The following is a 21,530-nucleotide window of genomic DNA, read 5'->3' on the forward strand; positions in this document are numbered from 1 at the left end:
TTAGGATGTAGGGAAATATCAGGTACGTACGTGTCTAATATTATGAACAAGATAAGTGACGCAATTAATAATCTTATGTAATCTAAAGGCAAAATGCCTTTAGTAAATGTAAGCAAGAATCTGAGTTAGTAGGTGCTTCCTGAATATGACGCAGTGCATTACTCTTCCACCACATCAAGTGGCATGTATGAAACACACTAAACTTCTTTTTTTATTCACGGTGAAGTTCAATTGTATATTTGAAAAACAACAGAGAACTTCTAGCCACAATGGTTTCATAAGAAACTTTCATGGCTTGAGTGCAGCTGAGGAGAAGGCAACACCTCCTTGTTTCATGTGCTGTGTGTATTTTAAGGAGCACATACATAGATGACTAGTAGCAAAGAAGAGAGTTAAGGAAATTGGAATGTGAATCTGTATTTAGCCAAAACAGCTCCCAGAGAGTGGAAAAAACATCTTCACTTTTCAGGTGTGCTCTGAGAGTCTTTTGACTTTGAGTGAATATTAAGCCAGTAGGACAGTAAGCAATACACCTAGAGTACCTAGAGAAGAAGCATAGTGATGGGCACTTTTGCTAAACTCAGTGCTTAAAATAAAGTATCAACAGAATACAGATGCCTTCAACCCCCTACACATGCACATTTATAAAAAACTGAAAATTAGACAGTTTTCTTCAGTGTATACTTAGAATCACAGAACCATAGATTATCCTGAGTTGGAAGGGACCTGGAAGGATGGTGGAGTCCAACCCCTGGCTACGCACAGCACCACCCAAAATTCAAACCCTTTCTCTGAGAGCATTGTCCAAATGTTTATTGAATTGTGCCAGCTTGAGGCTGTCCCCACTGCCCTGAGCAGCCTGTTCCATGCCCACCACCTTCTGGTGCAGAACCATTCCCAAACCCACAGCTGCTCCTCCCCTGACACAGCTCCCTCGGGCCCTGTCGCTGTTGCACATAGCAGAGCTCAGCGCTGCCCCTCCGCTCCCTGTGAGGAGCTGTAGTTGCCATGACGGCTCCCCTCAGCTCCCCTGCTCTGGGCTGAGCAAATCAAGGGACCACAGATGCTCCTCATACACCTTGCCCTCCACACCCTTCACCATTTTTCCAGCCTTTCTTTGGACACTCCCTAATTCTTAGGGCCACCTGGCTGAAATTTTTAAAAGTCTCTTATGTTAGGATTAACAGTAAAGTGCTCTAAAACCCACAGCAGAAACTATTCCAGAAATGAGGGTATCGTCTCACGGGTTTCCCTGTGCATCCCCATCTTTGCTTCATGTAAGGTACACAGTGTAGTGACTGGTGGCAAAGACAGGTTGCCATGGCCTAGAGGAGGAATAAGAAAAAAGAACATGAAAATTCCTTGCAAGATGATCCTGAATAGCAACTGAAGGGTAGCTCTTTTTGAAAAAGCCAAAATAACAAAGTATGATACAGTTCGAAAGCACTAAAGCCTGAGCTTGCCAAAAGCTGCAAAGCTGATAAATAAAGCAGTAAAAATACTAACTGGATACTGAAGTCGATTCTAAATTTTGTTACTTCAAGTGACTATAAATTTAAGGAGATAAACACAAGACTATTCAGTGAAAAAATGAAAATCTTTCACTGCAAAAGTACAGCTGGAGGGCAGGGCACAATGTTATTTGAGGCACAAGGACAATAAATCCCTAGGAGTTTGACTTCCAGGATATACTCAAGTTGGGAAATATATGAGTGCCCCTGAGAGTATAAAGTTTAGGGTCACAGAGAGTTTTCTTGCAAAATTTTTTGACTGTAGACAAGAATCTGTCAGAGTATTTCAAGTTGTTGCCTGCTTTCAGTAAACTGTGCTGATTATACTTGGTATCTCATGCTGGAAATTGTGTTTTTTATCCATGTTTTCCACAGTGTTTTGAAACAGTGAGGTTGTTAACAGGTGCTTTAGTTTCTTTTTGGTACTGCGTGATTTGGTCACGTGGAAAGTATTGGAAAATTGACTACTTCCTTTGCTCCAAAATTGGGCCTCTCATTACACTAAAAGTATTATAACTTTAAATGCCTCTTACAATCCACTTTATGAACAAAATATGCAATGAATTGTTGTCTCACACAAGGTTCACCTGGATCTGAAACCTGAACAAAATGATTTGATATTTCAATGCCTTTTTCTGTAGGGGGAGATACATACAATGGAAAACAAACTCTTTTGAGGAAGTAAAGTATGAGGTAAAAATAAACTCTTCTTAGATATCTTAAATTTGTAATCAAGCACTGTGCTTTGTGCTTCATACTGACTACTCACTGAGTTGTCTCTTATGTTATTTTAAATATCTGAGCCTGCCTGCTTAGGAATGATAGTGTTAGATGTCAGATACAGAGCACAGACTGAAACAGTAACCTCTGCCTTAGCTTCTTAGCTTGAGCTGTAGCTGAAATTGCAGGGGGGAAGAGAGGACTGCAGTGTGTCAGCAGCAGGAGCCCAGGGGCTCCAGTGCTTTCTTCTTCTGGTGGGGTCTGCATCAGCTTGCAGTGTACACATCTCTTTCCATTGTGTATGTACACAAAAGTTTTTGCAGCTCACCTTGCCTACAGCTGTGTTTTTTGTTTTCATCACCAGCATATTCTTAGAGGGAATGTGCATAGCTATTTTCAGGATTGAGAGTGCTGAGGCTTTGCGTCACAGAGATACTCTGTGTTTATTAACATCTTTATTATTACTTCTGCAGATAATTTATAACAAAACAATCCCTTCTGCAGTGTATAGTCAGCAGCAAAGCATTTTTCTTTGTGTTTTTATGTATGCGAGCAAATTCTGCCTGAGGCTGTCATTTGAGAGCTAGTACAAACATGTTTTTCCAAGTATTAGATATCCAAATAAATCAGGAAAGGAAAGCCACAATATTATGATCCTGCATCTCTTTGTAGTGACTAGCAGAACTTGGTAATATTTTCATGTAGGCAAGTTCTCCCTTCAGAAACAGCATTAACATTTTAAGTTGTTTCTGTTTTCTACTCTACTTCCCTTCATTCTCAGGACTAGAGCTTCCACTCTTTGTGGACAGGCGTGCTCAGGAGAGTCTCCCTTTCACTGCTGCTAAGGAGAGCTCAAGCTCAGCCTCCCTGGCTTTGCAGTGGGAATTTGGGTTTGGGATACTCATATGAGCATGGTTCACCTGGGATGCAGTAACATCCTAAACCTTTTTTTTTTTCATGAAAGTACATTTCTGTCAAGACTGGATGCTGTGTGTTCATGAAGAGGAGAACAAAGTTCAGCTCTCAGGAGCTGAAACTCCTGAAACTGAGAAATTGTCTATCCTTATCCTTGTCTATCCTATGAGCATCCTGCATAGTGCTGCACTTTGTCACATTATGCCTTCCTCCTGAGGAGGAAATCTGACAAACTAGAAACTACTGATCCCCTGAAATCATTGGTAGGCTTGATGCTTTCCTTGCAGCATCTGACACGATTATTAAAGCCTTCCCATTTCCAATCATGTTCAGTTTTGCTGTATTATATAACACTGCTGTTCTAGCATCTTCTCTGCCATGTTGTTTGCATCTCTTGACTTGCATACTCATTTCAACACTCCAAGTAGCTTATTTTCAAGAGGGTACTCTCTCCACCACAAATGTTATCTCCCTGTCCTTTTGTAGTCTGCACACCTAATGAAGCCTTTAGATGTATGAAATGAGAAGTGTGCATGGGCTTTGTCCATCTTGGCTGTCTGTATTAACATGCTTGATCTAAGCACTGTAAAAGAAATAAAACTCTTTACAGTTTCATTTGTAGTAGGCTACAGGGTGCTACAATGAAAGATTAATGGCTGTAGCTGGCGTGCTGACAGCCTGAAAAGGGTCACTGCTGCCCTCTTGTTCCAGACGGATTCCATTCCTCAGAGAAAGGCTGCAGTCCTTAGGCCTAATGACAGGTTGATGTAGAATTTATTTTCTTGGCAGAAATAGTGATTCGGATGTAAACTTGTGTGTATCGTACAGCAAATCTTTTGTTTCTTTTCAGTTTTCTTCAGTTAAAAAGGTTAAATTTGTTCTGTTGGGAATCTTAAACTGTTCTCGTACATTCTAGGAATAGAAACTGTGGTAAGACTAATAGGCAACTATATATTTCCTTTGTTGAAATGAACCTACTTCACTCAACCCATGATGGAAAGGCTGTTGTGCTGTTTCTCAGAAGAAGCATGTCATGTATTGCATGCTAACTAGCTTTGTTATAGTACAGGAAAATCCGGAGCTGCTTTCTTAGGTTAACTTGGGCTAAACTCTGTTTGAGTATTTTCACAGTTCTTCTCTACCTTGAAAAAATTTCTCAAACATATTTTCACAGCCTTTTCCATATGCATACAATCTGTCCAAACCCATTGCTGATCACAGTTACTTTCTGTGTTCTATTTTAATCTTCTTTCTGTTACTCTGTTTCCAGGCACCAGCACAGCTACCATTGGATCTTCTTGTCTTTGTAGCCAAAACGGACATTGAAAGCATTTGGTGGTGTTGTATGAAATGAACTGGCAAAGAATCATTTTTATCCATATCTAAAATAAATACTCCAGGAAATTCAAAACAACTTCATTTAAATCACTATATTTATTGAATCTCCCTAATATTAGTTAAGGCCTAAATATAGAATTCGAAAAAAAAGATTTCCAGAAGAGAAAAACTGCTATAGACCTCCATTTCCTTACCTACCCCTTAAAAACAGCTTGTACTCTAATTAAAAGTTGCTTCTTTAGAAATAAGATGGTCATCTCTTATATCTGGTCATTCCTCCTACAGCTGTTTCCAGTCCTTCTGAAGTGCTAGATGCTCTTGATCCAGTAGAAGCGAAACTTCGAACTCAAATTGAAGAAGAGAAAAAAAGGTATAATTTCTGCCTCAAATCATGCTCCAGAGGATAGATTATATCATATTACAATTCTACACATGGTTAACCTCAGGGTTTTCTCTGACATTTAAAAAAATGTCAGTCTTGTGGTTTGCTGATAGTTTTAGAATTTGTATATAAGCTGTTGGTTTGTCTGTAAGACACCACAGTAAGCAAATGGGGAAAATCTATGCTAGGTCCAATGGTCAAGAATAAATAAAAACTTAATATCCCCCTTGAGGATTAATGTTAGAAATTTGTTCTTTGAATCCAAATGTACCATGGACCTTCTTTGTTGATTCATGAATGTCATGCCTTCCTTGACCTAAGGGAAACTTTTAGGCTATGTAGGACTGAGTAGTTATAAATAATATGTAGAATATGCATTGGTTAGCCAATCTTTCTGTTTGCTGTACTGTAGCTTTAGCCAGGAAGACAGAAGAAAATAGATGCAAGGATATCACATCTATGTAATTTGCTAGACATTTGTATTATCTGTAGCCTATGAAGTAAATTCTGACTGTTTCAAACTACAGTTATTTCTGACTACACATTAGATTTCATTTGGAAGGACAATCAATGCATATCTTGACATAATCACACCTGTATTTAAATCAATACTGGCTGCACTTGAATTTCACTATTATTTTAGTAAAAATTTAGTTTTCCAGGATAGGTTTCTTGACTCTACTCTCTTGTGAAGCTGTCATAAAATATGAGAGATCTCTTCTCACCACCACTCTGTCCATCGTCACCACTCCATCTCTGGTTATTAAATATTCTTTTTATTTTAAACCTGTACCCATTCTAGGTAGAATTAAACTTTATTCAGAGATGTATTGTAAGGTCCTTACTACTCTTTCTTCTTCTCACATTAGTTATAAAACAATGTTCAATCGCTTGAAAGGACTGAAGGTAGAGATTGAACACCTGCAGCTTCTCATGGAAAAAGCCAAGATGAAGCTGCAAAAAGACTTTGAAGTCTGGTGGACTGAAGGAGGAACAAATCTACAGGTATACAATTACTGTGAATTTCTTCCATTTTTAAGTAAATTTAAAATCTTCAGTAATTTCATAAACACATGATTAATTGACAAGACGGATAGGAGTATGAAGAATGGGATTTGGGTCCTGATTCACTGCTGCTCATTCCAATGTAAATCAGGCAAAGCTAATGTGAATTATGTTTTATGAAGCTAATACAAATAAAGTGAAACCCTTGCTTTCTGCTTTATTTTCTGTTTTGACTTCCTCCCACACAAATTGAAGGAAAGCCAAGAACAGTCCCAAAAATTCTAAAGACTCTGATGGAACATAAAATGAATAGAGGCAACTGGAAAAAAATAATCTTTCTCACTGCTTGCTAAACTATGATTTCATCATGTTTATGACGTGTATATTAGAAAATGGCAGTTAAAGCTGTAATATGGACAAAACCCAACAAATGTAATTTGTTTTTTAGCAATGTTTCAAAGCCTCTTGTAATTTTTCAGCTTTCTTAAGCTCCCAAAGGGTCGCTGACTCTCACCAAAGAGCATGTGTCCCCTTGTTCTCCAGCTGAGTCCAACCACTACCATCCTTGCCTGTTTAAGAACTCACTGGAAACAAAGTGTTCTACTTTAAACACTTTGTAAAGATGAGCTAAAGAGATGTCATTTTAAGCAGATTATGTGAAGTTCATAAGGCAGTGAGACAGCTACATGGTTTCACAAACACAGGGGACGGTACAAAAGGTCTGGAAGGGAAACAACTGAAATAACAACGTAGCTTTCTTATGAGTTCCCCTTTTGACACTTCATTTTTATGGCTTCCAAGCAGTGACATGGCATCCTGTAGCACAGCACAGCTGTGAGATGCATATCAGCCTAGTGGAAAAGACTGCTAAGTGCAGTCTGTACGTATCACTTACTGTTAACTACAAGATTAGCTTTAGTCTTTGGAGAAAATTTGTTATAAATGAGACAGAAGTTTTTAGTCAGTATTTTGTTTAATTCCTGTGAGTATGAATTTAAACCATATTTTAAAGAAAATAGTCTAATATAAGAGATTTAACATGAGGAGCTTATGTATTCATAAAAGACCATGAAATTAGCTTAAATTCAAGTTATCATTACAAAATACTTTTCAAATTAAAATCCCTAACTTATGGCAAAGATGATAATGTTTTAGTTAACTTCCTGTCTAAAAATTTAGACTTTTAAAATCACTGCAAATAATAATCTTGAATCCACTGCAGCACATTTAAGAGGAGAGGTCCGGGATTCAGTCTCTCATGATTCACCAGTAGGAGATTTTAAAAAATGGGGAAAAAATATAGAAAGGGATTGATATCTTGGATCTTGACCTATCTATACATCTGAGCTCCCTAAGTGAAATGTGCTGTTACATATTAAAACCTTGTAACATGAGCTTAAATATCTTTGACTCAATCCTGAACACTTTTCTCATTGTTCAGAAGTGTTTGTCCAAGTGAAGAAAATACTGTGTGATTCAGATTGTTTTTCAAATGAGTCATTGACCTACCTCATTATAGCTGAGACCTGTAGGCCAATTTTAAGTGCTTAAAAAAAAAAATCCCATTCTACTACATAATTTTATTTTTCAATCTAGACCCAGCAAGAAAAGACAGTGTTGGTTAGCTCACTGAATACCACGATGGTTTATCCTCAGTTTGTCAAATCTTCACAAGATCTATCGGCTAACAGGTAAATTGATTGTTTTTCTCTTCCTTACTTAGTTGTAAGAAAATGCAAGATTATTAGAACTGTGGTACCCCAGAAAATTCAGTAAACATCACACTCAAAAACTGCATTTCTAGTTACAAGAAAAATGACTGTGTAGAAAACAAGTTCTTATAATTCAGTTGTTTTGTAGTCCTATTGAAAGTATCTCATTGTAAATCAGTCCTTTTGACTCGCTAGTTTTGGTACCATGGAAACCTATCACTAGGAATCCCATGACCGATAGCTAAGAAAAGCAAGCCTGTTATCACTCAATTTTGCTATTCAAGGATATTATATCTTCTTTGGAATGAAGTCAGGAGGCTGCAAATCAAAACAGATTTTAAAATGATTGAATGTATAGCATAGATTTCCTGTTGAAAAATTGTCCTGGTGCTATACTCGTGCAGCATATTGTTCCACAGATATTGCGGATATTGTATGTGATATGGTAAGGCACTCATGTGCCCTCCACATTACAACAAAGTAATGATCTGAGTTATTTCATCAGTGGTCACTTCTAATTTCAAGATATCTAATTCAGATTTAAAGTAACAGATATTTCATGGCCTTCAAGTAAGGTAGAGTGCTGGAAAATGCATACCACCAGAATAGGCAGGTTTCTGTATTCATTGTCAATAAATGGAGATGTTCTCTCTCCCTCCTCCTCCCTACTTCCCTTCTTCTCATTATACAGTTAATCTTTCTCTGATGAGTAGCTTGGTCTATATTTTTATAACAGTAGTCAGCTTAAATGATGTTTTCTGCTTTGTAGTAAAACGTAATATATCCTACATGCCATGAAATACTGGATTTGCTTAGAGAAGTAAAAAAAAAAAAAAAAAAAAAAAAAAAATTCTAATTTTCAGTAGTAAACTCTTGTGTATCTACAGTAAATTCCCCACAATGAGAGCAGAGAGAGAATGAAACTCATAATCCCCATAGCAGTGTCTAAGAAGGCATTTTCAGAATGATGAAAACCAACACTAGTCTTCTCTACTTTGCTCCAATTCTCATCCTGTGTACTCTAAAGACTTAGGTACTGTTCACTTTGCAAATAGGTGGCATGATTTAAGACCTAATTTGAGATGTTGACTTTAGACCAAATGTTACCAGTCCCACAGAAAAGCTGTCAGCACAGAATGCAAAAACATTTTCAGTCTAGCTCAATGCAAAGCCAGTCAACTTAGTTCAAACCATCCATGACTGTCATTGAAATACTCTTTTTAACCTTGTACTGAACTAAGCTAGGGACCATCTACACAACTTCTTCACCTCATTGTTCATGTGAATTCTTCTCATTAATGTACAGTGATATCTTCTGTAGTTTAAACTAGAGCTAAAAATAGCATACAATAAGGCCCAAGAAGCTTTTCAATGCAATGGGAGACCGCCCTCCATAAGTAGTAGTTTCCACTTCCTACATCCCTGCTCCTTCTCATAAGCAAATCTGCATATTTTGGTTCCTTTATAATTTTCTTATAGATTTTTCCTTCAAATACCTTTACAGCATGTACCAGAGAACAGGTCTCAGAAAATGATATTTAGTATTTGGAATAGAACATAGGAAAGTGTTTGATCACTATAAATTGCTGAGCTTATTCTGGTGGCCTGTGTTGCCCTACATGGTCTCTCAGAAAAACTAGTATGCTTTTTATAATGTGGAGTTCCTCTGTGTGTAAGTAATGGACATTTTGACCGAGATTAACTGACTGATCCTTTCACTGGTATCACAGACCCAGAGCATTCATATTCTCAAACTTAAATTATAGAACAAATTGGGAGTATATAGTTTTGTTTTCTCATATCTACTACGTATCAGTGTTCTTGCAATTGTGGTTTGAAGTTAACTGTTCTTTCCTACACAGGGTTTCAGAGAGCTGATCTTGTATTAGCTGTTCAAACATATTTTACACAGATACATTTCCGATGTGATGTCTACAGAATTGGAAACACTATTTCTGCTTTTTGTGAGGCAGAGATGCAGACTTAACATCCCACTATGCATGAAACTTTACTTTTCCTCCTATCTGAGGCAATAACATTTTAAAGTAGAACTTTCCGATTTCACAGTCTTTAAGAATATAAAACTGTAAAATCTTTATTCCCAAGGATTTATTTGACCCCAGTTGATGCAGGATCTTTACTTACCTGTTCCCATGACTGTGTAGGATGAGTATAGTCTACAATTTCTCCTCTCTTTTACATGGTCCCAAGAAACAAATGACTCTTTGTTTCTAATTCAACTCAAAATCAAGAATCTGTTTCTGAAATGATATTGCTGTGTTCACCTATCAGAACAGTTAAATGGTAAGAAAAGCAGAAACTATCAAATTATATACAACATAATGTAGTATAAATAAAACATATTTTCAGGAAGGAATTTTGTTCACAGGTATATTCAGTAGATTAAAGGTATAAAACTTAGGGAGCTGCATGTCAGAAATCTAGGACTGCTGTTGACAAAATAACTCTGCAATACAACTGTTCAGACAAAATCCTTAGTGTGAATGGATATAAATACAGACTTCAGAATTAGAAACAATACTTGTAAATTGTCTATGTCAGTGCCTCAAGGATACAAGCATACTACATAATCTTTCTTGAGATTTATTTGTTTGAACAAAATGTTTTTATCACCTTCTAGTGAATAATTCATGACACACCTTAGTTATATTACTAAAGATAGTTAAACTTTGGGAAGGGAATGTGATAGCCTCAAATTATATTTTATATTAAATCAATTCATAGTTAAAATAACAGTGAAAGGAAACTAGGAATCCTTGGGAGGTTTAGGAAGGATAAACACATATAAAGGGCACTAAATGCATGGCCAAACAACTTTTTTTCAATGGAAACAAAAAAAAAAGTTTGTTAAATGTCAAATTAGTCTATGTTTTAAAGGAGTTAAACAGTGAGCATTTCTGTCTTAGTAAGCTGTGAAAGCCATTGGTTTGATACTGCTACCAGAGTAAGAAGCAAAACTTGACTAAGTTCAGTGATCAAAATGCTGAGGTGTGACATAAGGATTATCAGTGCAGAAGAAAGGTAATCTATTGAACAAGTTAATCCTTTTACTGAAATATACTTCATAGCTGAAATCAATGGTTTGTGTAATGCAAAGGCTGACAGATTCATTTTCATTAACCCAATGCCAATTGTATTTATCTTTGCATTATCCTTCACGTGAGGATTGTAGAGATATTGAATCTCATCTTTTCTGAAGATATTACTTAAAACAAAAAACAACTGTGCAAAGTGGGTAAAGAATGGTCCACCTGTACATTCCACTGTACGATCTAATCACCGATCCCAGAGTCACAGTACTAAGAGAAAGGATGAGGAATGTAAGATAACCATCAAGAAATTATTCTCTTCAAAAGGTATACCTAATATAATCCCTCAAATTTGAAATAGAATATCCTACTCTACAACAAAGCTGTGGATTGAACTGCAAATCATATGATATATAAGTTTATGCCTCCTAGTGGGCTCCTGTCAAGTCTGAAAAAGTCTCAGACATTCTTCTTACATGTTGGCTTTCATTTAGGATGTTCATCACATCCTTGCCTATTCAAGTTCACAAAACCACAGAATGACCCAGGTTAGAAGGGATTTCAAGGATCATGAATCTCCAACTGGCCACAGGCAGGGCCACCAACCTCCACATTTAATACTAGACCAGGCTGCCCAGGGCTCCATCCAACCTACTTCTCTCACTGAAAGTTTGATTTCACTAATGTTGAGTTGTTCTTGTATTTCCATTGAATCAAACAAACGTTGGATGCATACTGAAATCTAAAAATTTTGGATTTTTTCCTTTAGTCAGGAGGAATCAATTCCTTTGCAGTTTACTTATTTCTTTCCTAACCTCAGACACTCCCTCTTAATGGATCTCATTTGTCCTGTTCGAGCAAACCACACAGCGTGTTCAATATCAGACTCTATGTCTCCCCAGCTTCTTTGAAATTTTTCTGTCACTTTAGTCTGCTTAGATTTTCAGACAACTCTTCACATTCTATGAAGACCTTTAGCATCGGTTGTTTTAGTATTGATTGTCTTGGATTACAAAATTTATTCCCTATACTAGGGTTATGTGAAACAAAGGAAACATTTACATTTTTTGCAATGTTTTCTGTCTTGATTGTTTTTCATTTCTGCCAATTTTCTGCAGCATTACATGATGATACAATATAATCTGAGAATAACATGTCTGATTAATGATGTTTCAAAGCTTTACAAATGTTTGTAACAATTTAACTTGAACAATTTATCTAGGAATTTGCTAGTGAAGCCAAATTTATTTTGCAACTAAACACAAAAATGTTCAGATTTTAGGCAGCTTGAATCTTTCTGAATATATTTTGTCTGCCTTTAAATAGAACATCTGTTCCTTCTACTTTTAAGGTTCAGATGTCTGGAGAACTGAAGCAGATTTGTTTTTAACAATGTAGAGGTTGCGTGCCTTTGGATGTTACACACATTCTCCGCTCTTTTGTCAGTACCACACATGCAAATCAAGCATTCATGCAACAATGCTCATCATCTTTCCAGTTTTTCTACATCAAGGACTAGGTGGAGCTGATCAGCTCTTGGGTTCTCACAGCAAGGGAGACGCTGCAACAACAGTGTGTACATCTCTCAAGCTGCTGCCCCATGCCTGACCCAGACATACATTCCACAACAGATGATGCAAAAAGAGAAAGCAAGTCACCCACTGGGTAAAAACTCCTGCTACTATGTTCAAGAAAGAACTGAGAAATCTGAAGTTGACAGGCTGTTTGTAATTGCCAGGAAAAAAAAAAAAAAAAAAAAAAAAAAGCAGGAATTTTACAGAAAATGTCAGGAAATTGAAAAGAAAAATAGTTGGATAGATTCAGAATGAAAATTGAAATTACATATTATCCAAAGAACCTGAATAGTCTTAGATCTTAGTTGCTGAATAGAGAGACTGGACTTCTATAAGTCATACATCCGCCTAAATCCAAAACTGTGAGCCAGGAGTGCCAACTAACATAATACAAAAATATTGATTAGATGGTACCTCTAGAGATATCTAGATGAACCTCTTGGTAGAGGAAGGACTATCATCACACTAAATCATGTCACCTATGGTTTTGTCTTGCTTTGTCAAGCACCTGAATTCAGAAAGAGATGAATGTTTCTAAAAGTTGAGTCACCTCTCTTTAAAGATTTTCTTAGCTTCCTTAGTTTCACCTCTTTGCTAGTGAAAAGTATTTACTCACTTCAAGCACTGTGTTCAGTTTTGGGCCCTTCACTACAAGAAAGACATTGAGAGCCTGGAGCATGTTCAGAGAAGGGCAGTGAAGCTGTGAGGGGTCTGGAGCACAAGTCTTATGGGGAGCAGCTGAGGGAACTGGGATTATTTACTCTGGGGATGAGGAGGCTCAGGAGTGATCTTATTTCTCCCTACAACTACCTGAAGGGAGGTTGTGGTAAAGTGGGAGTTGGCCTCTCCTCCCATGTAACTAGTGATAGGACTAGAGGGAATGGCCTCAAGTTGCACCAGGGGAGATTCAGGTCAGACTTGAGGAAATAATTCTTCTCCAAGAGTGTGATCAGACACTGAAATGGGCTGTCCACAGAAGTGGTGGAGTCACCATCACCATTGGTGTTCAAGAAATGTTTAGATGTTGTACTGAGGGACATGATCTAGTGGGAAATATTGGTGATAGCTGGACGTTTGGATTGGATGATCTTAGGGGTCTTTTCCAACCTTGATGATTCTGTGATTCTTTGATTCTAAGAAAAAGCTAGAAAAGTAGTTTTCATGCAAGGACTTCAACACTTAAGTCCCATGAGATGCCAACCTTCAGGCTTAACACACAGAGTGGGGAATCATTGCCCCCATCACCTACCATGTCATAATATTTTTCTATCAAATCTGAAGTAGAATTAGCAAAATTTCCCCTTTTCTCATCACTAGAAAAGCAACTAAAACTCAAGTTAAACAGAAGGGTCCTGGCTTCTGGGAACAGACTAAGAGAAATATGGACACCCTAAATGTTAAAGAATCTGAGAATACTAAACACTGCACAAGGAAATTACATTCATTCATCCCTTTTTGATGCAACATATCTTGCAATACCATGGAAAAATAACCATAGCTTCAACACAAAGGATGCAGGTTATCTCCATACAGACCATCTCTCTAATTGAGGAATTTTAATGATTTCAGAGATATGTAAATAAGACTTAGAGTTCTACCAAGATGAAAGACTCATTTGTTACATTAGTACTCTAATTGTTAATCACTTTCATGGAAGTAACACCTCAAGTCATTACAAAGCTTCTTTAACTTGCAAACAAGCATGTCTGGCTGTAATGTCTTTCAGACAGAGTAGCAGTTTAAGGCCTTGTTTTATTACTGAACACAGCCATAATTTCCTGGTTTGGGGTTTCACCTCACTCAATTTAAGTTGGTTTGTTTTAAATATCACCTTCTTGATGTTCTCAGTTCTCCCAGATCACTTTAAAGCCAATTTTGGTCTATTGCCCCAGATCCAGGAGACTACTTGAAAATGAGATCCTTCAAAGTCAATTCCTTGTTGCACCTATAGTATCTGTTATTTTGGAAGCAAAAGATAGTACTGTGTGTCTGTTTTATTTTAAATTGGTCTGAATCTACGTCCCTTTTTAAAAGTGGACTTTAACAATTTTGGAGAGTAATTTTCATTGAAATACGGTGAGAAGCATGATTTCAAATATGAACTACTGCACATAAAATTACTTATACCAGCTGTCTCACAGTATTTATAAATGTACACATTCTGATTGTGGCAAGTAAAATGCAAAAAATCTTATGGCAGTGACAAACAATCCCATTAAGTCATGGTACCTTACATTTGTTTCAGGTTAAGAATGCAGTCATGAATGTCTGTTATGATTCAGTTGATGTGTTGTGATTTATTAAACCACAGTTATATGACTTGGATAGCTTGGTATCTTGGGGCACAGACACAGAGTTCTTGTAGAAAATAGAATTTAAGCCCCTAGACCACTTCATTTTTAATAACTGCCAAATCAGTGGTATTTGGGGGGGGGGGGGGGGGGGGGGGGAGGGGAAATACTAAAACAGAACTTCAATCTAGAGCTCCCAGATATTGTTATACCACATAGCAGGTAATATCATCACACATCCTTTATTGTTCTTGTAATACATACCCATAGTAAAGTATGGAGTATTATTAACATTAAGGGAACAATATATTTTGCAAAAAATGAACCTGGAACAGTATAATACTCTGACATTTTAGTGATAAATTTCTTTCTTTTTTCAAGTTCTCTGTCAGAAATATCGTTATCATCCTCCTGCAATGAAGTATTGCAGAGTTGGAAAAGCAAGAACTTGCTGATTCTGCCATCTAGTGGAAAAATCTTAAAACTGAGTCATTCCATCTTTTGACTCTGATAAAGAATGGCAACAGATGCAGCAGCAGGCACAAAAACCTAGAGAGAGAGAGAGCAGGGTGTCCCAAGACATCCTCTGGTACAAATCTGCTTTCCTCATTGTGGGACTCCTTTATAATTGTATCTATAGACACAGGAATGCATAACAGCCATTTGCAATGTATTTGGCTCTCATCAAGTCACATTCCAAGGATTTCACTGAGTTTTATTCAATCACTGTTTTCAGTAATAATTTTGCCTGAACAAAGAAATAATGAAAAATTTTCTAAAGCCTCACTTGGATAATTGTCAGTTTGGGAACTAAATATATCTCTACAAACTGTTCATGAGGTTTGTCAAAGCACTTTGCAAGCCCTGCTTAGAAGGCAGATCCTAAGAACATAATCTTTATGAGCTTGCTTGTTTGTTCCTAAGTAGCCACATTCTCTACATCAACTTCATCATCATGTGGCTTCAACTAAAAAGAGTCTTTCTTCCCATAAACAACAAGTGCTTTATATGTGTGTGTGTATATATATATATATTTAAATAACTTCTTTCTACTTACTTAGTGTGTACTAACATTTCCTCTACAAGGTTTATATTCTTGCCTTCATTTCTTCTCCCACTCCAGTTTTTCAGAGACTGCAAGAGCCAATTCCAATGAAGATCCATCTGGGAAGAACAGTTCAATTGTTTTTAATAACCTAACTACAAAAATAAGGTAAGAAACCTACCTAGGCTAATGAGAGGAGAATACAAGCCAGTAATGTAACACCTGGATAACCCTCTATTGGTATCTTTATAAACAGTTTCTTTAAAATCAAAGAGAGAAAGAGGGGAAGGGGAGGGGAGGGGAGAATAGCAGGTTTCACTCAGAATTCGTCAACATCACAAGCTTTGAACGAGTACTTTCATTATCACTTGGAAGGAGGTGGCCTCAGGCTTTCTTTCACATGAGCTCATGATTTCTCACGACTGTTTCTGCTTTTGCAAGAGAAAGGGACTCTGAAACTGTAGATAAAATAATTTGAAAGAGAGATCTGAGTGTGTAACTATCACAGACTGTTAAGTTCTGGGTAGAGATTTTTTATTGTTGTGATTTTGTCCTCATGACACTGATGTAAAATTTTAGACAAGATTTCTTGTGCTGCCTTGAAATATTTTGAGTTTCCCTCCTTCAAATCATTAGGGTAAAACAAAACAACAGCGGTCTGAGTTTGTCAGGCTTAGCAAATGTTATATGCCATGTTTTTTCAAATGAGGTACTGCCTTGTGAAAATTAGCTTAGCAGGTTAGCAGAAACTACTATTTTGTTTTGTGTTTTTTGATGGCTTCTCATTTTTTTCCATAAGTTTTCATTTCCCACCAAAACGTCATGCCAAGGCAGTATACTCCGAGAGGTTACATTCTCATTGTGCTCAGTACTTCTGGCTATTAAGGGCCTTAGGAAAATATGGTTAAGCTACTGTTTTTCAAGCTGCTGAAGTGAGAACAAGCTGCAAGTTTTTTTCTTTCATATTCCAAAGTAGAACGTATCTAGAACAGCAAATACATATGTATACATATAGCGTATTTTTTTTATATTATTGCTAATCAGATGAAGATCAATAAGAATGAACCTTTGATGGTATTTTGAGTTCTCCTTTTAAGTTACATATGAAATATTTTATTGAGTTCATATAATAATTTCTATATTTTTTTCCATTTTTATTCACTAATTTTGCAACAGAGGACTTAATTAGTAGCACAAAGACAAGGATGCCAGACTTGTTTTATGGTAGGCGCAATTACTTTTTAGTGCAGCAGATGGTAAAGAACAGCAGAAATAACAGTAATGACAAAGATAAAATACGTGAAAATAATTTTTATCCCTTCAGTACCACTTGTGCTTCCATATTGTAATTTTTATCACTCCATTTCTGATTTTTACATTAATGCTTAATCGTTATGTAAGACTAACGACACAAATCCTTAGCTGATGAGAATAACTTTCTTGTACTACATCATTGTATACCACCGGTGTGCCTACCAAAAAGCAGATGTAAATTAAGGACTTAACTGTGTAGAAACGACATCTCAGTCTGGACAGGAGACTCACTAGCACAAAATAGTTGCTTCTGTCAGCAGATTTCATGAATATCATGTGACTGTTTACTTCTGTGTTCAAATGAAAATTTAATTCCCTCATAGTAGGCAAAAATACTGATGATCTGTTCAAATAAATAGCTGCTTTTTTTTTTTTTTTTTCCAAAAGCAAACAAGCACCATGGCATGGTCATATCCATAATTTCTTTAATAGAGTCACCATACAAAGCTTTTCCACTTGGTGGTAAGCCTTTGATTGAGCAGTAAAATATTTTTAACCCTTTGTGAAAGGTTTTATAACTATTCAGCTTGTAGTTCCACCAAACTAAAAAGCTATTGGCTATTAGGAGTCTACATTAAGACATCCTCAGCTTAATTCTACTCTTAACAGTGCAATTTCTAACAATGTATCTGGACAACAAAGCCCTCCATTTGAAGGAGAGAGGAGGTAAAGTAATAGAAAAATGACTTTATTCAGTTTGGTCCACAAATATGCTTTCTCATTTCAGGACCTCACCAAGTTCAAGTACGTCTATTCCTCTGACTGGAGACAGCCAGACTGATGCTGACATCCTAGCTTTCATTAAAGCAAGACAGAGCATTCTGCAAAAGAAAGGTAAATCCTCAAAATAATAATAATAATAATAATAATGAAAGATCCCCAAAAATCTCCAGTATCTGAAGGCCTAAATAGCTTTAGTCTACACTTACACAGTGACACAAGTGAGAACTGATGCTAGCAAAATTTGTATTACATTATGTTTTCAGCCATTCTAAACACTTGAGGTTCTTTGCGTGTAATTATTTTAGTAGCTTAATCCTCCAATATAAAACTATGTAGGCTGTCTTCTTTTCCGAACCAGCATGCATGTTTATGCAATAGGCACAATCTACTATACTTTTTAAAAAAAAAATGCATTTGAACATGATTCCTTAGTAATTTAAATACTTTTCAAATCTTTGTTTACTATCTCGCCTAGTTTTCAACTGGTACAAATTTAATTGTAATAATTACCACCAAATAAAGGTTGTGCAAATGATGACATTTCAACCTACCTCATCAAGTAAACTGGCTGCTGTATCTAATGGAGTATGCCTGTAGCAGGCATTTCATTATATCAAGGGCTAATAAAATTTTCTATGACTATTTACTAACAAATCAGTTACTGAGAGCAATCATAGGTAGGCAATAAAGTTAGTTCATCCTACCGGGTAGATAAGTAAATTTGGCAGGAAGCAGAAAGCACTAAATACACAACAGTAGCATTGCAAAGTCACTCAGGAGTAATTCATCATGATAAAGAAAAACAATCTGCAAGGTTTTCTCCTTCTTTATTTTCTTTTTTCTTTTTTTTTAATAATAGTTTTTAGTGGCAGCTAGCAATTAGACAGAAAAATGAAAGCAATAATGGTTACTGAAGCAATAACTTTCCATCAGCACTTGAGCGCTGATGACAGCATTATTCAGCAAGCTATCAGCACCTGGCAGATGGTGTTAGCACTGTCACAAAGTGGGGTTTTGTTATCACTCTGCTTATCAGAAAACTGTCAGGTAAACACACAGTGGCTGAAAAAAGCAGTCCCTTTACATTCATTCAAAGCAAATACTCAACACACTCAGGCTTTGGGTTCCGTTTTGTCTTTATTTAGAAAAGCTGTTGTCAAGTTTCTTCTGCAAATGAAATTAAGTTGAATTTATAGGCTGTTCACTATAAGGAGGTTAGAGATAAGTATCTTACAACAAACATTTCAGGCCTTTAGAGTGTCCAGAACTGATCAGTTTTGTGTACGGTAATCTATCAAACGCATCTTATCCCGTGATCATCTGTCTCCCAATCATACCATGTCAGGGACATCTCTCTCAAATGCCTTTTCCATCCTGCATGCTTTTCAGCAACAGTCAATTACCTAGCATCATACATCAGTTTCAGAAGGGACAAGGTATTATCAACTTCACCAACTGTCAGGCTTAAAGTTATGAAAAGTATTCTTGCAGACAGTCAAAACTTTTACAGTCCTGTTGAAGTTCAGTTAGACAAGATGGGCTGCATCCCCATCAACAGCCCAAAATAACTGACAGTGAACAGACCAACATTTGTGCAGTGCTTATTCTGATCATTCTGTCAGCACAGGACTGATTGGCTCAACCAGTCACTATGCAAGCAGAAAAGAGTAAAGAGGCTTCATAACTGTGACCTGCATATTGAAAACATGTGGGACTTGATGTGTCATAGATAGGAGACAGCTCAGCAACAAGCTGTGAGAAGGATTTGGAGTTAACCTGGCAGGTGAAAGAAGGCTTCACTTCCTTGGTTGCTTGCAAGTAGAGGGAAAACCTCCCAGATCTGAAAGATGGAACCACTGATAGCAGGAAAATTTGATGAAACAAAGTTTGTTCTGGTTTATCAAGGTAAACAGACCAGGACTGCTAAGGAAATACTTCGCCCTTCAGCACAATAGTGGTACATGAGGACATTTATGAGATGCTGTGGTAGCTTTTCTAACTGGAAGAAAATAGGCTGAGGCAGTGCTTCCACTGCTCCTATCTGTGATAGTGATGTGTGTTCTCATTTTCATGTACAGCATGGCACAAGAAATGCAGTAAAGAACAGGACTGGGTAGAGTCCCCTAGGTTTCAGGCTGCTCACCACTTTCTCCTCTAATCTTGCATGAAATTCAAGGTACTGCAGGTTTCACATGAACTGTATTTCATCACTAGACTTCTCACTTCTTTGCAAGCAAGCTTCTGAGATTGTATCAATGCATCGTTGCCTCAGTTATTTTTTCTATCCATCATTTCACTCTTCTTTGATTTGTTTCTAAACTAAAAGAAGGGAAGCATAGTAACTGTTGTAGGGTTGTGCATCATTGACTATAAGGAATTTCCAGTAACAGTTACCTCCAAAGCAAATGAGAACTGGAAGGAAGTTTTGTAAAGAATAGTTTATAAAGATCAAGTACAGATAAGTAGAAAGGGTAGAAGAAGAAGAGTGAATACCTCAGGAATAAAAAAAATTTATAATCAATGTCACACAGAAATTTTTTGTCAATTAATCTCAAACTTCCACTAGGTGGAACAGAGAGAAACGACTGCCAAAGCCTTTAAGTTGAATCACAGCTTCGTGTGTAAGCTGTGTGCCAGTTCCCAGTCCAGTGCTCATTTGTCTTCCCCCTCACCCCCCCCCCACCCCCCACAACTCTCTCTTTCCTTTGTTGTTTCCTTTATTGATCCTGAGTCTTTCAAACTGTTGTACTGGTATCTTAGAAGCAAACTGAGGGCCCCACTTTACATTAGCTGAAAAAGAAAAATGAAATAAAAGAGTATTAATATGTGCTGAAGCCAGTAGAATGGAAAATAAGTATGATAAACAGAAAGCATAAGAATGCTTGATATCCTTAGTGACAGTAACATGGGTGAAATAGTGAGAGATCTCAGGGAAGATTTGCCCAGTTTCTGTAGGTTGTTACTATTTGTTTTCTAAGCAGAGATGAATTAAAGCAGATATATCCTCAGAGTATTGCTGAGATTGTCAAAGCACTGTAACAACTAAGTTGAAAATCTTTTACGAAGTACTCTGCAAACATGCACTTTTGTTGCCTTCTTCAGTCTTAAGGAAAATTAATGAAAATACAGAAAACTAATCTTTTTCATCTTAGAAGTTTTAAAGTATCTTAATTTTCCTCTACTTTGTGTATGTGAAATTATTTTTTAAACTGATGAGATATTCTAAAACACAGCCTAGTATATTTTTTATCTCCTTTCAGGCCTGGGAAACAAATGAAGTTCTTGTGGCAGTCCATTATTTCCCTTTAGAAACTGTTACAGACTTTCTTCTTTACCTTCCTCTTCTGAGAAGAAACGGCTGCTTTGGATGTACCGATTTAAGTACAATGATATAACAGTGACTTGTGTTTGACAGCAAAAATCCATTTCTTCAGGGGATTATATCTAAATATTTGTGTTCAGTTTCAGCAGCTTACATTAAAACTAAGCAAAACTAACACAAATAATCACAATTTTGCCAAATATATTTGTTTATTGGGAATTTATTGTCAGTTTCCTAGATGTAAAATTTATTTAATGTATTAATGTTCTTCTACATCTTTAATCTGGGGAATACATATTGCTACTGATTGAATGTTCTTTTCCTCTTTTGGTATGTATATACTGGAAACTTGCAAAGAAATCAGGTGAAATTGACTGGTTTTATTTGCATGGATATGCATAAAGCGTTATAAATTTCATCTATTTGGCATCTAGGGATGTCTGAAAAAAAGTTTTCCAGGTTAAAAAATGTTACAAAAATAATTTGAAATCTTTTGCTGATTCTAATTATTCCCAATGTGTAAAAATTTTAATACCTGATTATTAAAATATGGATATTGTACTGTAGTATGAAACTTAATTTTTATTGGAAATAACCTCCACAATTCAATATTTCCGGAACTATTTCA

At 36.6% G+C, this 21,530-nt stretch overlaps 1 protein-coding gene across 4 annotated transcripts in view; it reads left to right on the forward strand.

Annotated features, from left to right (window-relative positions):
• The window catches only part of KIF6 (kinesin family member 6), a 142,560-nt gene extending 121,092 nt beyond the window's left edge, over positions 1–21,468 (forward strand). For all 4 annotated transcript variants that reach the window (XM_003640945.6, XM_025148878.3, XM_040697630.2 and 1 more), the window contains 6 exons: positions 4,770–4,854; positions 5,736–5,871; positions 7,468–7,562; positions 15,622–15,711; positions 17,585–17,691; positions 20,841–21,468. In XM_003640945.6, coding sequence (XP_003640993.5) covers positions 4,770–4,854; positions 5,736–5,871; positions 7,468–7,562; positions 15,622–15,711; positions 17,585–17,691; positions 20,841–20,857 — 530 coding nt within the window. In that variant the 3' untranslated portion in view covers positions 20,858–21,468. The remainder of the gene's footprint in view (positions 1–4,769; positions 4,855–5,735; positions 5,872–7,467; positions 7,563–15,621; positions 15,712–17,584; positions 17,692–20,840) is intronic.
• The last annotated feature ends 62 nt before the right edge of the window (positions 21,469–21,530 follow it).

The sequence above is a fragment of the Gallus gallus genome, chromosome 3 (assembly GCF_016699485.2).
Source record: "Gallus gallus isolate bGalGal1 chromosome 3, bGalGal1.mat.broiler.GRCg7b, whole genome shotgun sequence".
In the NCBI taxonomy this organism is placed as follows: domain Eukaryota; kingdom Metazoa; phylum Chordata; class Aves; order Galliformes; family Phasianidae; genus Gallus; species Gallus gallus.